The sequence below is a fragment of the Scatophagus argus genome, chromosome 2 (genome assembly GCF_020382885.2).
Source record: "Scatophagus argus isolate fScaArg1 chromosome 2, fScaArg1.pri, whole genome shotgun sequence".
In the NCBI taxonomy this organism is placed as follows: domain Eukaryota; kingdom Metazoa; phylum Chordata; class Actinopteri; family Scatophagidae; genus Scatophagus; species Scatophagus argus.
In genome coordinates this window covers 28514535-28529211 of record NC_058494.1, presented here as the reverse complement: position 1 = coordinate 28529211, position 14677 = coordinate 28514535, and the positions used below count along the sequence as shown (strand labels likewise).

The window sequence follows — 14677 nt, the reverse complement described above, 5'->3', positions numbered from 1 at the left end:
CGACTGTTGTGTTGTGTTTTTCTCTGCGCCTGCGTCATGTGACTCACCTGTGTCAGGTATGCCTATCAGCGGTCAGCTGTGAGTGAGTGTTGGAGCAGCAGGTTGTCCTCTCTAATCCAGTCCGATTCTCTTTCGGTTCCTGCTGTTGGCCGGTTTACTTGCAGCCGGTCTGCGCGCCTACAATCAATCAAACGAACAGCCTACGGCATAAACAATAAGAGTTTACAAGGAAACGGAAGCTTGTGAAATACATCAGCATCAAACGTCAAGTCATCAGTCACAGAAACGTATTGGACGTCATCCATCTTTATTTCCCAATGACACTTCAGTGTGCCTGAACACTCATGTGGTTTACGCACTTCAGCACAGAAACGTTATTTCACTGTAAGGAGGTCAAAACCACTCGAGTCCGAACTGTGAGACACAAATGAGCATTTAAATCTGACAACAAGCCGGCGTGCGCGTGTGTGGACGATCACACGTGGATTAATGTTGTCGGGGGTCGTGCGGCTTCGTCCTCCCGGCAGGTAAACACTCAGCTGGAGTCCACAGTCCAAACCAAACGTCACATTCCAGGGGAGGTTTTGGTTCAACGTGACGTGCGAAGACAAATCAAGCACATCAGTCAACATCACAGTCCTCCTCATGAGGAGCAGAGAGGCGTTCAGGGTCCCTCCTCACGTCCGAGTCCCGCACCTGCAAAACTCCCTTCGGAAAACCTCACATTTTACCACAGCGGGCTCACTGTTTCCCCCCGTCCCTGGCTTCCATCGGGCCAAGCAGGACGGCCTGGGCCTCCAGCAGCGTGGTGTCGGTGTTGGCTCCCAGGAAGCGGGCGGTGAGCTCCAGGTCCTGCAGCCGCAGGCGGACTTTGGTGCCGCGATGCAGATGCTGTCCGCTGGGCGGCCGCCGGCACACGCAATGAAACTTCCCGCCGAAGTCGATGTACAGGTCGTCCTGGACCACATGGAAGATCTTCCCGACCACCACTTTATCTTTGGCTGGTCCCATCTGGATCAGCGGGGACCGGCGGAGCAGCGAGGCGAAGCTTTCCTCTTGTCTGGAGGAGGCGCTGCTGCCGTCCGCGGCGCTCACCGCCTCCCGCCGGAGCTCCGACTGCTGGTCGAACGCGGCAGCGAAGCCCGATTTGAGTCTGGGTGAAGCGGACTGGTCGCTGCCGGAGGTCCCGCTGGAGTCTGAACTGAAGGAGTTTCTGAAAAACCTGAAGGAGGTGAATCGAAGTCCACCCCTGAAGCTGGAAACAACCTTACACAAGACCGCCATGTTGTCCCAGAAGGCAGAACGAAGGTCACTTCCTGTTCCAGCTTCCTGTAGCGAGGACACGCCCACAGCGCCACCTGACGGCTCCATGCGCAGCTCGTTCACCGCTTTGTAACATGCGACAACAGTTGAGTGGATTTAAGGTTAAAACTCATCTACTGAGGGTGAGAAAGTGGAGCAAAACAGTTTGTACATCCAAAGCACAGAGTATCTGACATCCAGCAACATAAACCTGACAAGATTAGGGCTGACGTAACTACCATTCATTTTATTTGATCAATCGAAAAATAATCAGCAAACAAAAACTCTGCACAGTCCTGTGCATTATGTGTAGTCTCGCGTCAGTTTGCGGTGTGCAGTTTTGTGTTTAATTGGTCCCTGGAGGAACAATGTCTCGTTTCACTGTTACTGTAAACAGCTGAAACGACAATAAAACCTCTTGACTTGGTGTCAGCTGGAGTCGGATGCAGTTTTTCTCGGATACAAGATACAAGATACAAGGTTTATTTATCACACACACAATCACACATGGTACAATGTGCAGTGAAATTCTTTATGTTCCTGCTACCAAAAAACAGGTAAGTAAAAATTAAATATTGTAAAATAGAAACCTTACAAAAATAATAAAATTAAAAATGTGAAAATGTGTCATATTTACATGTACAGTATTTACATGTAGTGCAGGTGGGAGTGGGATTGTCCAGATTAACGCTCACTGTTGAGCAGACGGATGGCCTGGAGGAAGAAGCTTCTCCTCATCCTCTCAGTGTTGGTTCTCAGGCAGCAGAACCGACGGCCTGATGGCAGCAGGGAGAAGAGTGAGTGTCCGGGGTGTCGTGGATCAGCGGTTAGGGTGTCGGACCCGTAACCGGTGGATCGCTGGTTCGATTCCCCGTCCCGGTGTCCATGGCTGAGGTACCCTTGAGCAAGGTACCTAACCCCCACTGCTCCCTGGGCGCTGCACGCGGTCGCCCACTGCCCCGGGTTTGCTGTGTGTGTGTGTGCACGTCACTTGGGTGGGTTAAATGCAGAGAACAAATTTCGTTGGAGTGAGTTCCCTCCAATGACAAAATATGTCACTTTAATCTTTAGTGATGGGGCTGCCTGAGGATCTTCTCAGCTCTCGACCTGCATCGTTTGGTGTAAATGTCCTGCAGGTCGGGTAGAGTTGTTCTGATCGTCCTCTCAGCTGAGCGGACTTCCCTCCTGAGGGCCAAGAGGTCCTGCTTTGTGCAGCTGCCCCTCCATGTGGTGATGCTCCCACTCAAGATGCTCTCAGTGGTGCAGGTGTAGAAGTTCCTGAGCACCTTGAGGGGGAGCCTGAAGTCTCTGAGGCGTCTGAGGTGGAACAGACGCTGCCTGGCCTTCTTAACAGTCCTGTGAATGTGCAGTGACCAGGACAGGTCCCGTGTGATGGTCACACCGAGGTATTTAAAACTGTCCACCCTCTCCACCTCAGACCCGCCGATGCAGAGTGGACGGATGTCCTTCTGCTGCTTCCTCCTGTAGTCCACAATCAGCTCCTTAGTTTTGCTGACGTTCAGCAGGAGGTTATTCTCCCGGCACCAGCTCTCCAGGTGGGTGACCTCCTTCCTGTAGGCCTCCTCCTTGTTGTGGGAGATTAACCCCACGATGGCTGTGTCGTCAGTAAACTTTATGATGGTGTTACTGTCTGATGTGGACACACAGTCATGTGTACAGGGAGTACAGCAGGAGACTCAGCACGCAGCCTTGGGGAGATCCAGTGTTGAGGGTGAGGGGGGATTTATATAATAATAAACTGAATCTGTTTTAATGTGTTGTTAACAAAACAAAACATTTGAAGACTATGAGAAAGTTTGCCATTTTAAAGATCACCTCATTTCTTTACAACAAAAAGTCAGTCAAGATAATGTATACACATCAGGAAAAGAAAAACATGCATAAAATATTAATTTGTATAAGTACTTCTATACATATAGATACGGTGTACTGTTGTACGATGTTTTCTCAATATTTGTGCATGTTTTTCTTTTCTGATGTGTGTATACATTATTTTGGCTGACTGTAGCTAAAAACCATTATATAGATATTGAGCTGAGTGATAATAGCCAGCAGATGGCGCTGTGTTAACTGGTGACGTCCCCTGCTGGAGAATGAGCGGAGAAGAAGAGCGCGTGCGCACTTCGCAGTTGTAGTTGAAAGGGCCAATATGGAGGTGTTCGTGAACGCTCCGTGTTTCGGACTCTCTAACTTGGTGTTTCCTGATGGATCTGTGGTCGGAGACGTTCTGAACCGGTTCACCCAGCAGCAGGTTCGTATCCACACCGAACGGGAACAGAAATAACTCGGGTTTGAATGACATTATTTAACTAAACGGTGTCTGAGTGTCGCTGTGTAAACTTAGCTGATGTGCTAAGGCTAGCTAACAAACACAAATAAGCTAGCGGCGTTAGCCGAACGACCGAATCACCGACTGCAGGATTTCCTGAACTCATTAAAGTCGTTTTCCAGTTGTGGCTTTAATATTGTGTCGTGAGCTTTGTGGCTCACGCATACAAACCACGAAGCTGAGATCTTGTCGTGTGCGATGAGTCACGCGTATAGAAATGTTACTTTGATTAAAATCCTGATTCAGAAAACCCGGGACACAGTAGACTCAACACGTACAGTACTAGTACACAGTACAATACTGTACGGTGACAAGATATTTTGTGCTTATACTGATAACCTCACAACTACACTCCCTCAGAATTTGGCTACAGGACATCAAAAACTCATAGTTGTGGAATTCTCACCAGTAATGAACATTTTCAGACATTTGACCTGACGTGTCAGCGAATTTGTATTTAACACCAGCAGTGAGGTCTGTGAAGCCATCATAGCATGCGGGTGTGTGTCTGCTTGCAGGGACTTTCTTCTTCAGAGGATTTCTACGTCACCAGAAATGGCCGACTGTCAGATCTGGACGATCCTCTGCAGCATGGAGCCGTCTATCACCTGGAGCCTCGTCTCTGTGGGGGGAAAGGAGGTCTGGTCCAGGAAACAGACAAAAAAGTTTGTCAGAAAACCTGCTGAAACATGAATTTGTTGGAACCTCAAATGATGGATGGTCTGTGTCTTCTTCTGTGGTGTCGTGAACCGTGTGTTTCAGGGTTCGGCTCCATGCTGCGAGCTCTGGGCGCTCAGATCGAGAAGACGACAAATCGCGAGGCCTGCAGAGATCTGAGTGGCCGTCGCCTCCGTGACGTCAACCACGAGAAAGAGTAAGTGCAGAAGTGACGACCCGGTGTTCGTGTGGAGGTGTCAACTCGCCACAGGTGATGAAAGACGCAAATGTAACTCCTCTTCTTCTGTGGTGTGTGCAGGATGGCAGAGTGGCTGAAGAAGCAGGCGGAGCGCGAGGCAGAGAAGGAGCAGCGTCGTCTGGAGCGTCTGCAGAGGAAACTGCATGAACCCAAACACCAGTTCACTGACCCGGAGTACCAGCAGCAGTGTCACGACCTGTCAGAGAGACTCGAGGACTCGGTGATCAAAGGTCTGCACTCGTAAAGGTCCAGGCTTAGAGTCGCTGCTCGTTTGTGTCTGTTGTCGGGTCTCACCTCAGCTTGAGATTCACCGGCCGCTCGGATCTTCACTTTGTGTTGCATCAGCGTAACTCTGAGGCGACTACAGGCGGGTTACTGCTGTGGACGTGGATCAGTCGGGTTGTAACGCTTAGTGTGTTTCAGGTCTGCAGGCGTCGTCCAGCGGTCTGGTGAAGGCAGCCGAAGCGTCAGCAACAAAGAGGCCAAACTCGGCTGAAAGCGAGCAGCCGCACAAGAAGAAGAAGAAAGCGGCGGCATGTTTCTGGTGAGTCTGTCATTTCTGTCGTCCCATTTGACCATGAGCACAAGGTGTGTTAAACGGACGTCCAGGAATCGGGTGCTCTAAACGTCAGTGCAGATCAGAAAACCTCAGGTGTGTCGAGCGATGACGAGGCCGCAGTCTTCCTCGCAGGAATACGTGAAACAGGTCTGATTTGGCCTTTGACCGGAGATGTCAGGAAGTGATGTATGCGATTAGTCGTTAAAATGTTGCTCGCCTCAGAGTCCGCCGACCTTGTTTCATCGTGTCTGATGCTTTCAGTGTGTCGTCATGGTTACAGGACTGGGGCAGATGAACTGCTGAGCTCTGAGGACGAAGACGATGAAGAGACTCCATCCACGTCGTCCTCCAGTGGTGGAGCTGCTGCTGTTACTGTGACGAGGCGGAGTGGAGTGGAGGCGGAGCCTGAGCAGAGCAGCAGGTAGAGACCCGACCCCCTCAAACGCATCACTCAGACTTTGAGATTTTTATGTCCAGTTAAATCATTTTGGATCAAAACCGTCTCTTCCAGCTCGTCTCCTGCGTCTGACTGCAGCTCCATATTGGCTGGTCAAACAGTCAGAACTCTGGAGGATCAGAGACCTCCACGGATGTCCGTGGACCAGACTGTCAAACCTGCAGAGGATCAGAGCCCTCCAGAGGCGTCCAGAGACCAAACTGTCAGACCTGCAGAGGATCAGAGACCTCCAGAGGCATCCGGAGACCAGACTGTCAAACCTGCAGAGGATCAGAGCCCTCCAGAGGCGTCCAGAGACCAGACTGTCAGACCTGCAGAGGATCAGAGACCTCCAGAGGCATCCGGAGACCAGACTGTCAGACCTGCAGAGGATCAGAGACCTCCAGACTCTAAACCATCAGAGGAGTCTGGCTGTTCTTCTCAGCAGCAGGTCAGTAGTTTGTCCTCTCTCAGCTGCTGCAGCTTCCTGTCTCAGTCCATCCCATAATGTGGCCTGACCAGGTGTTCACACTGTGTCCCTGGTGCAGCTGCTGCTCGTGCGAGTTGTGGTCGGCTGAGGAAACCGGTCGTTCTATCAGAGTCTTCGTCAGCTGACTGAAGACTGAAACGTGTTCTGAAAATCTGCTCTACTCCTTCGGTCACTGTGTGGGGTTAGTTTTACCGGCTCACCCAGGACCACTTGGTTCAGGTCAGGGACTTTCTCGATATAAGTGGTCAACGTCAGGATGAAAGAAGAATATTTAGTCCCCCAGCAACACGGAGACCAGGACCATCTGGTGTGCGGCCAACCAAAGCTACACAAGCTGGGCCTTTTCAAATTCGGCCAGCCAAAGTCTGTCAGAATACGTTAAAGAGGACCTGCACTCTTTGGGGTCAGTAAGGTTCCCATAAAGTGAAAACTAGTGGAAACTCGGGTCAAACTGATTTACTTTAATAAATCGATTACCGTTCACACTCACCAGAACTTTTTCCGTGAAGAGATGTTGTCATTTATCCTTCATTTGTTCGATGTTAAACACAAATTTCAACCCAGTCGAGTGAAAAACAAGCAGCTGCTCTGAGCTGCTAACAGCCTCGTCTGAACGCTGCATGAACCGGCGAAGTCCAGAATTCTGCTGAGCTGCCATGAAAGGCTAAAGTTGAGTTTAATGCTCCATCAAACAAGTGATGGATCAGCTGACAGGAAGCTGATGGTGTCGATCGGAATGAGAACTGATGTCAGTGAAGCGAATCCGTTTGAGGAGCAGTGGACGAAACGTCCAGATTCTGAGGTCAAAGGATTAATCATCAGTTACGAGCTCGGTGCTCGTCTGAATTGTCTCAGTTTGGTTTTGACAAGACGACGCGATGAAGGCGAATGTTTACCTGAAGTGTTGTCTGTTTTGGCAGGTTCGGCATCAGCTCTGTCTGTCCTCGGTGTCCTCTGTGGATCAGCTGGAGGCTCTGGGTTTGGACGTCCTGAAGGAGGAACTGATGTCTAGAGGTTTGAAGTGTGGGGGGGCGCTGGCAGAGCACGCCGCCCGACTCTTCGCCGTCAGAGGACTGACACCAGACCAGATCGACCCCGCCCTGCTCGCCAAACCGGGAAAGACTAAGAGGAAGTGAAGACGAGCCAGCAGCCGACTTTGGACACTCGTGTCTGATGTGTTTGCAGACGGGAGCTTAACACATCAGGACAGACTTCTCACTGCTGGTTTGTCCAATCAGACAGCAGGACCTTCACACACTTTCAAACCATTAAAATGACTTGTGACTTATTTTGTTTAAACTTTATTAACATTACTTGATTTATTCCCTGCGGTGCTGTCGATCCATCTGATCAATAGTTTGACGTCGGCCTACTCTGAAGTGCAAACGAACGAGGTGGACCCTCACGTGCGGTGATTAGAGTTTCTATATGAACCTGCTCACCGCAGACGGACACTCGTTCCATTAAACTGAACAGAACGCAGACGGTCACGCTGCCATCTGGATCGATCCGCAGCACTGCAGGTGACAGCAGAAACGTGTTTGAGTTGGTGAACTGTCCCTTTAAGGGTCAACAGTGTGAGCTCACTGATTCGTTTCTGATTAGACTGTCCAGGTGTACCCAATAAAGTCCAGAACCAAGTGAGGAAGTGATGTCACGCGTCCTGATTCATTTCACGTTTACATTCACTGAACAGGAAGTCTGTACATCAGCAGCTTTATGAACTTCCTGTTTCCAGCAGCAGAGGATGATGGGATGAAAAGTCAGTATTAGAAGCCGGGGTTCCAGGAAGTGACTTGCGGTGTGTCCACCTCCTCAAAGCAGACGACGACATCACCGGGTCTGAAGTCGGCGTCGCCATCAGCTGACAGGCCGCACTCCACCCCCACCTTCACCGTCTGAACGTCGTCTTTGTGGTGTTTCAGCGCCGCCAGACAACCTGTGGAGAACATCACAGGAAGGTCAGCATGGACAGGAGCCCCGAGGTGTTAGGACAGATCCAGGTCCAACTCACCCTCCCAGACTGTGTCTCGGCCTCGGATCAATCTGAACTTCAGTCGACGGTCCAGCTGGCCTTTCTGAACGCGACAGCCAGCGACAGGAACCTTCTTCTTCCCCACGGAGACATCAAACAGGGCGAGAACCGTCGCCTCCCCTGGACGAGCAGAGAGAAGCTGCTGTCAGCCTTTACAGAAATCAGAAAGTGGTTTGTGTTTCCAGACTGGTCCAGCGTTTGTCTCCTCACCGACGACGTTCTCTGAGACGAGAGGAGGCAGCCTGCTGCTCAGCTCGTCCTTCAGGTCCTCCATCAACTTGTAGATGACGTTGTGAAGTCGCAGCGGGATGCCTCGCCGCGACGCCAGCTGCTGCATCGACTTGCTGGCTCCCACACTGAAGCCGTAAATCGAACCTGAAAGAGGAGTTCAGATCCTGACGTCAGCTCGGTGCTTCAGCTTTGATCAGACGGTTTCATCTTTTCTCCGGTCAGTTTGTCAGACAGGAAACAACTGACGGCTGTTCGTTAATATTCAGCGTGTTGTTCAAAGTACATTTTTAAGTAGAAACACTGGGCACCCTGCCAGGCTTACCTGCGAACGTTTCGGCCATATTGAGGTCGTTTTCTGAAACGTCTCCGATGCCGAAGTGAACGACTTCCAGCTGACACTGCTGCTGAGCGTCGTAGCTGTCCAGGATGTTCAGGATGGCCTCCAGCGACCCGTCTGTGTCACCTGGAGGTCAGAGGAGAGACGACGGCATCGTGTGCACCTGAACGACTGGACTTCACCGTCACAGCACATAAATACGCTTACTGAATCACTGAAGCGTCTCAGCAGCTTTCGTTTTGGTGAAGTCATGTTGACAGAAGGAAGGAAAAGGTTTTGTGTCTACCTTTGATGATGAGCGGCAGGTTCAGCTCGTCTTGCTGCACCTTTTCGCTCGGCCTCACGGCAAACTTGGCCTTGTTGGCTCGATACAGTGCCGACTTCCTCTGCCTCCAGCTCAGGTGAGTTAGCCCCTCCCTTTCCTTCTTGTATTCCTCCAGGTGTAGCTTCTGTTTCATCTCAATGGCGCTCTGCTCCTCCTGCAGCTTCTGCTGCTCCTCCTCATAGGTCCTCCACTCCACCACCTCCCTCGCTCGCTTCTGCTCAACGAGAAAACTGTCAGTGACCAGGAGACCCCCGACCCCCTGACAAACTGGTGGTTTGGTTTTCACCTCAGACTCGACCTCCAGGATGATCTCCCCAGCAGAAGGCAGGTCCTTCCAGCCGACCACCTCCACCGCAGTACTCGGTCTGGCCTCCTTCACCGCTCGCCCATTCTCATCAAACAGGAAACGGACTTTGGCCCAGCTCTTCCCTGCCACCAGGATGCAGCCTCGCTTCAGCACCCCCCGCTGGACGACTGCTGTTGTTACAGGGCTGAGAGGATACGTGGTGGTTCAGAACTCGAAGGACCGGGGTTACGGACCAGGGTTACGTACCATCTGTTGAGGTCACTGATGATGACTCACCCGTTGCCTTTGTCGGTGCGACTCTCAATGATGAGTCCCTCCACGGGGCCACTGGGGTCTGCCTTCAGCTCCAAAACCTCCGCCAACGCCACCGTGGCCTCAGCAAGAGCCAACAGGTTGTCGCCCTGGCAACAGCAACAACAACGTCATCAGCTTAAACCTCAGTGAACTTGCATCTTCCAGCTTTGTGCTGCTGACGTCACCTTGAGAGCAGAGATGTGGATGGCCTGAACGTCCCCTCCAAACTCCTCACAGACGACATCATGAGCCAGCAGTTCCTGTTTGACTCTCTGAGGGTCGGCCTGTGGCTTGTCACACTTATTCACCGCCACAATCATCGGCACTGAAACGCAAGAGAAACAGTAGAAACTGAACAGTAGCCACAGAAACAAACAGCATAACAGAAACACAAACGGTAAGCATGGCCCTCAGCCTTGACTTCCAGGTGGAGCTCACACCTTGGGCCCTCCTGGCGTGCTGGATTGACTCGATCGTCTGGTTCATGACGCCATCATCGGCCGCCACCACCAGGATGACAATATCGGTGGCATTGGCTCCGCGGGCTCTCATGGAGGAGAAGGCTGCGTGACCTGGAGTGTCCAGGAAGGTGATCTTCTCACCTGTAGGCAGCTGGACTGTAAGGAAAACCCCATCATCATTGTTCAAAATACTGAATTACCACACAAAAGTATTACTACTAAGTACTTCCTCAGGTAGATCAATGATCTACCTGAATTCTGATGTAAGAGCTGGTCTTCAGTTAAAGAAAGACCCCCGTCAGGCTCCAACACACTGCAGCTAAAACAATCAATAAGTTGACCGAACTAAAAACCAGACAATCTTCTGCCTTTACTTTGTCTCTAACATCTTAAGCCGACTGGAAAAACACGAAGAGGCTCCAAACTCAAGTAGCTGTTTGTGTCTTAGGTATGAATTTATTTTAATGTGTGTTGTTTTGTTGTACTGCACTCAGTAATTTGTCGGTGCAGGTGAATAAAGCAGCAGATGAGGACTCTCAGGTGTGTGTGTCATTACCCAGAAAAGCTCCGATGTGTTGTGTGATCCCTCCGGCCTCCATCGACACGATCTGGCTCTTCCTCAGACTGTCCAGCAGGGTGGTCTTACCGTGATCCACATGGCCCATGATGGTGACCACCGGGGGGCGGGGCACCAGGTTGGACGGGTCTGCTGGAGGTCTGACAGGTCCAGAGATCAGACAAAGACTCATTAAGCCCGGAGAGACTTTTGTTCTTGAGTCAAACCTTGAAACAACTACAGCACACATTTGTTTTAAACTTTCCTTTCATTAAGAAGATTAAGATTAAGAATCACTTTATTGACAGTATATATATTTTTACACACACACACTGAATTCGTCTTCTGCATTTATCCCATCCTTAGTTGAACACACACATGCAACACCCGGCAAATTACATGCAGTGAAACACACACAGGAGCAGTGGGCAGCATCAAGCACCCGGGGAGCATATTGGGGGTTAAGTGCCTTGCTCAAGGGCACATCAGCCGGCTAATGGAGGGTGAAGCATTTTTCGCATTAATCACTCCACCACACCCAAATTTTTCCTGCCCGTCCGGTGGGGGAATCGAACCGGTGACCCTCCGATCACAAGCCGCTTCTCCAACCTCTAGGCCCCCATACATTGATGATCATGTGACTGGTGGTGATGATGTCATCAACACCCAATCATTTTTAAGTTAAAACAAAAACAAATTGGCCACTGAGCTGGCAGCATTGTTTCTCTTTGTAATGTTGCATCATTTCCTGCTGTACTCTGATTGGCTGATTTGTGGACGCGCTGACCAGTTGAACTCGTGTATGAACTGGGACTTCCTGTCTCGTACCTCCTGTGGACGTCTCTGTTGGGTCTCTGTTTGGTCTCCCTCAGTGTGGCGTATCTGAACTTCATCCCCGATCGCGTCACCACTTCCTTGATCCACTTCTCGTCCAGGACCGAGTCCGGCTCCAGAGATTCCAGATCCATCGAGGTGTTCAGCAGAGCCTCAAACACGTGATCTGAAAACCAAGAAAAACTTTATTCATCAGAGCCTGCTGACACTCAAAGGGGTCTCTCTGAAGGTCTTTGTCAGGCTTTACCACAGTCTCTGTTCATGGCCTCAGCGAGAGACGCCACCGTCATCCTCTGTCTGATCTCCACTTCCTGTTTGTCCACTTTAGCTTTGACCTTGTGCTTCTTCTCGCCTTTGACCTGCCAACACATGCCAACATTCTTCTGTACTGAGCACATGAAGCAGCAGTCGTCTGCACGTTCACACAAGTTAAAAACGCAGGTAAACCCAGACGGCATTTCCCATCTGTCTCATTCAGTTACAGTCACACTCACCTGTTTGGAGGCAAACTTCCTGCTCTGGTGACAGGTGAGCAGAGGGGCGGAGCTTCGAGCAGGACAGCAGAGGGGCACAGGCAGGAAGTTGCTCAGAAGAGTCGGGTCGGCGTGGACGAGCCGTCGGGCCCCCCGCATCACTGATGTCATCACATTCATACCTGCAGAGAGACAGGAAGTGAAGGTGACTTCCTGTGCAAACACGATTGTAAAGATGGTGACTGATCAAAATTTAGCTTCTTCTGCTGCTAATATTTTTCCAGGTCTGTTCAGTTATCATGTGATAACACAGGAAGAGCTGTTGTTCTGACAGGTTTCATTATCAAAGATCTGCAGGATTGAAAGGCTGAAGGCAGCCAGCAGACGATCTGCTCTCAACCAGACCAGCACCAGCACAGACCAGAGAACAGCTGAACAGCCACACGCTGTAGACGTCATTGAAAAGAACATGAAAGACTTTGTGTCGGAGACGTTAACATCAGACCCCAGGAAGGTGATCTTGAATGATTCATGTCGTTTTAGCTGAAATAATAGGGGCTTGGAGGATTACATCAAAGCCGAATTTGTTAAGAGTGCGAAGCGTTTCCGAGGAGCAGGTGTAGGTTTAGTCAGCTCAGGTGCCGTGACCTGACGACGCTAAAATACAACGCGTTTGACTGAAGTCTGGTGTGTCGAGTCCTATCGGACGAACAGGGTTAGAAAACACAGACATCACGTTTTTATTTCGCGGTACGTAAACGTGGCAGGTAAACTATTGGTCTGTTTCGGTTTAGTTTCTTACCTGACACCGACGTGTTCTTCTTTTAGCTCATTTCTGAAATGTTAATCTGTCAGTTCAGTTCAACCGTGAAAGAAACCTCCGCCAGGGAGCCGCCATGACAGTCGGTTGGCGTACCAGGATGAGCCGATACCGCCCCTGTCGGCCTGGAGGAAAACTACTTCTCCTTTACGGTTTGCGGTCGGAAGGTTTGAAGGCAAGCTGACTCAGTGGGATTATTCGATACGAAATCAGAAATCAGAAAAGACTTTATTGTCATTGTAAGTGAAGAGGTTTCACATTACTGGGAATTTGTCTTGGTGATTGGTGCATACACAGAACGTAACGAGTAACATAGGAGAATAAAATAAAATAAGTAAAATAAACATGTTCTGGAGGTAGTCCAAAAGTGAGGTAGTGCAGGGTGGAGCATAGTGCAAGTGGGTGAGTGGGTGATACGAGCCAGATCTGCGCAGAATTGATCACCGTCGGTTGCTCTGACGACTCGCACGCGCAGTCAACGATAATCCCACGAGATCGAGACGGCCGCGGTTTTTGACGCACGCGGCTGCAGCGCAGCCCTTACGGAGATATTCGAGTTTCTTTGCGCCTGCTTTGGTCCGCTTTGCAGACGAGGCGCAGTTTAAACCGAACGAGCCTAGTGGTCAAACCGTGTAATTACAACAGTGTCGCACAGGGGCCGTCCAGTTTGCTGATTTAGAAGTAGACCGTTGGGTTTATTTCTTTTATTTCTTTGTTTAAAGGTTTTATTTTTGTGACGCCATTTTCAGTCTGTAAAGGTACACAATTTGTATTTGTGGATGGTTGATATTGTAATGGACAGATAATGATTTAAGAAACATAAAAACCATAAAGGTTTGATTTGGAAAAACAAAAGTTTGTCGAGGGTTAAACTAGAAGATAGCAGTTCGGCTGACTGAAGTCTCGAGCGCGCACACACACAATTATATAAATATATATTTACATATGTATGTACTACTGTGCTACTATGTAAGTAGCAGCAACATTAAAATAGAAATAATAAAATGAAATAGTTAAATATATTTTAAAATCATTCTGCATACCGAGTACTTGAACTTCTGTTGCATTTCACTGCAGGATTTTTACTTCTGATGGAGCGTTTTTATTGTTGTGTTGGTGGTTTAACTGAAGCTTCTCAATGCTTCTTCCACCAACGTCAAAACATTAACTATACAAACTTTGTCATCCCAAAGTGGAGCTGCTGACCGTTTGTTGTTTAACTTCATGTTATCAGCAGGAAGGATCAACAGTTTGCCTTTTCTTTCATATGTGTAGTTTTACCACAGTTAGAATGGATAAATAAATCACATGCAATGATCGTATCTTTAAATATTAAACACAAGAATTATGTATATTCAGGTCAGATATTTAAACATGTGGACTGTGGCACAGAATATGTCAATATCCGTTTCATTACAGTCAGCTAACGTGTTTCAGAACGTTTTGTACAAATAAACAGACAAAACAAAACCAGAACCTCCACGATGCCCATGTGATATTACTAGGGTTTCATTTCATCTACATTTCTGGGGAAAAAGTTGCATTTTTAGGACAATCTAATCTTTCAAGGGTATTGACTTCTTGATTTAGATTTAGTCTCTTTAAAATCTGTAATTACACAGACTCAAAGATGGTGAGCAGACGTCCACGACTGTCTCGACACAACCTCAAGGGACCTTGTTCTGTCGTTTACCCAACGGTTAGTTTCACCACTCAATTAACTAAGGACTCTATAATCGGTACTGTTACTATGGTTACCTTCAGTTTGGCTTAGAATAGTGGTTAAACTGTTGACCTGAACTACTGTGTGTTCAAGTAAAGTAATGAACAATGAGGTACTACAGGACCCAACATAACACCCTGTGGAACTCATCCAAAAGCTCATGAGAAGTACTCATAAGTACATAAGTACTGCAGTACTGAAGCTCCACTTTGAATGTGAGGTTCTTTA

General features: G+C 49.2%; 3 protein-coding genes and 1 long non-coding RNA gene across 4 annotated transcripts; 1 reads left to right on the top strand and 3 right to left on the bottom strand.

The window, feature by feature from the left end:
- Positions 1-290: 290 nt before the first annotated feature.
- Positions 291-1386, bottom strand: mrps28 (mitochondrial ribosomal protein S28). The gene has a single exon (XM_046377836.1). The coding sequence runs from the start codon at positions 1369-1371 to the stop codon at positions 742-744; it is 630 nt and encodes a 209-aa protein (XP_046233792.1). The 5' UTR covers positions 1372-1386; the 3' UTR covers positions 291-741.
- A 2031-nt stretch (positions 1387-3417) lies between these two features.
- On the top strand, positions 3418-7697 carry sde2 (SDE2 telomere maintenance homolog (S. pombe)). Its single transcript, XM_046377738.1, has 8 exons — positions 3418-3574; positions 4171-4291; positions 4415-4526; positions 4629-4798; positions 4992-5112; positions 5408-5548; positions 5639-6014; positions 6974-7697. Exons 1-8 carry the CDS (start codon positions 3473-3475, stop codon positions 7187-7189), a joined length of 1359 nt encoding a protein of 452 aa, XP_046233694.1. The 5' UTR covers positions 3418-3472; the 3' UTR covers positions 7190-7697.
- Positions 5534-6976, bottom strand: LOC124052936. The gene is made up of 3 exons (XR_006842081.1): positions 5965-6976; positions 5794-5913; positions 5534-5742 (listed from the first exon to the last, which is right to left on the bottom strand). It is a non-coding gene; the product is annotated as an uncharacterized LOC124052936 (long non-coding RNA).
- On the bottom strand, positions 7339-12860 carry mtif2 (mitochondrial translational initiation factor 2). The gene is made up of 14 exons (XM_046377725.1): positions 12709-12860; positions 11928-12088; positions 11681-11792; positions 11428-11599; positions 10600-10760; positions 10023-10199; positions 9768-9907; positions 9565-9689; positions 9268-9472; positions 8943-9195; positions 8642-8782; positions 8299-8463; positions 8068-8208; positions 7339-7992 (listed from the first exon to the last, which is right to left on the bottom strand). The coding sequence occupies exons 2-14, from the start codon at positions 12084-12086 to the stop codon at positions 7823-7825; spliced, it is 2121 nt and encodes a 706-aa protein (XP_046233681.1). The 5' UTR covers positions 12087-12088; positions 12709-12860; the 3' UTR covers positions 7339-7822.
- Positions 12861-14677: the final 1817 nt, after the last annotated feature.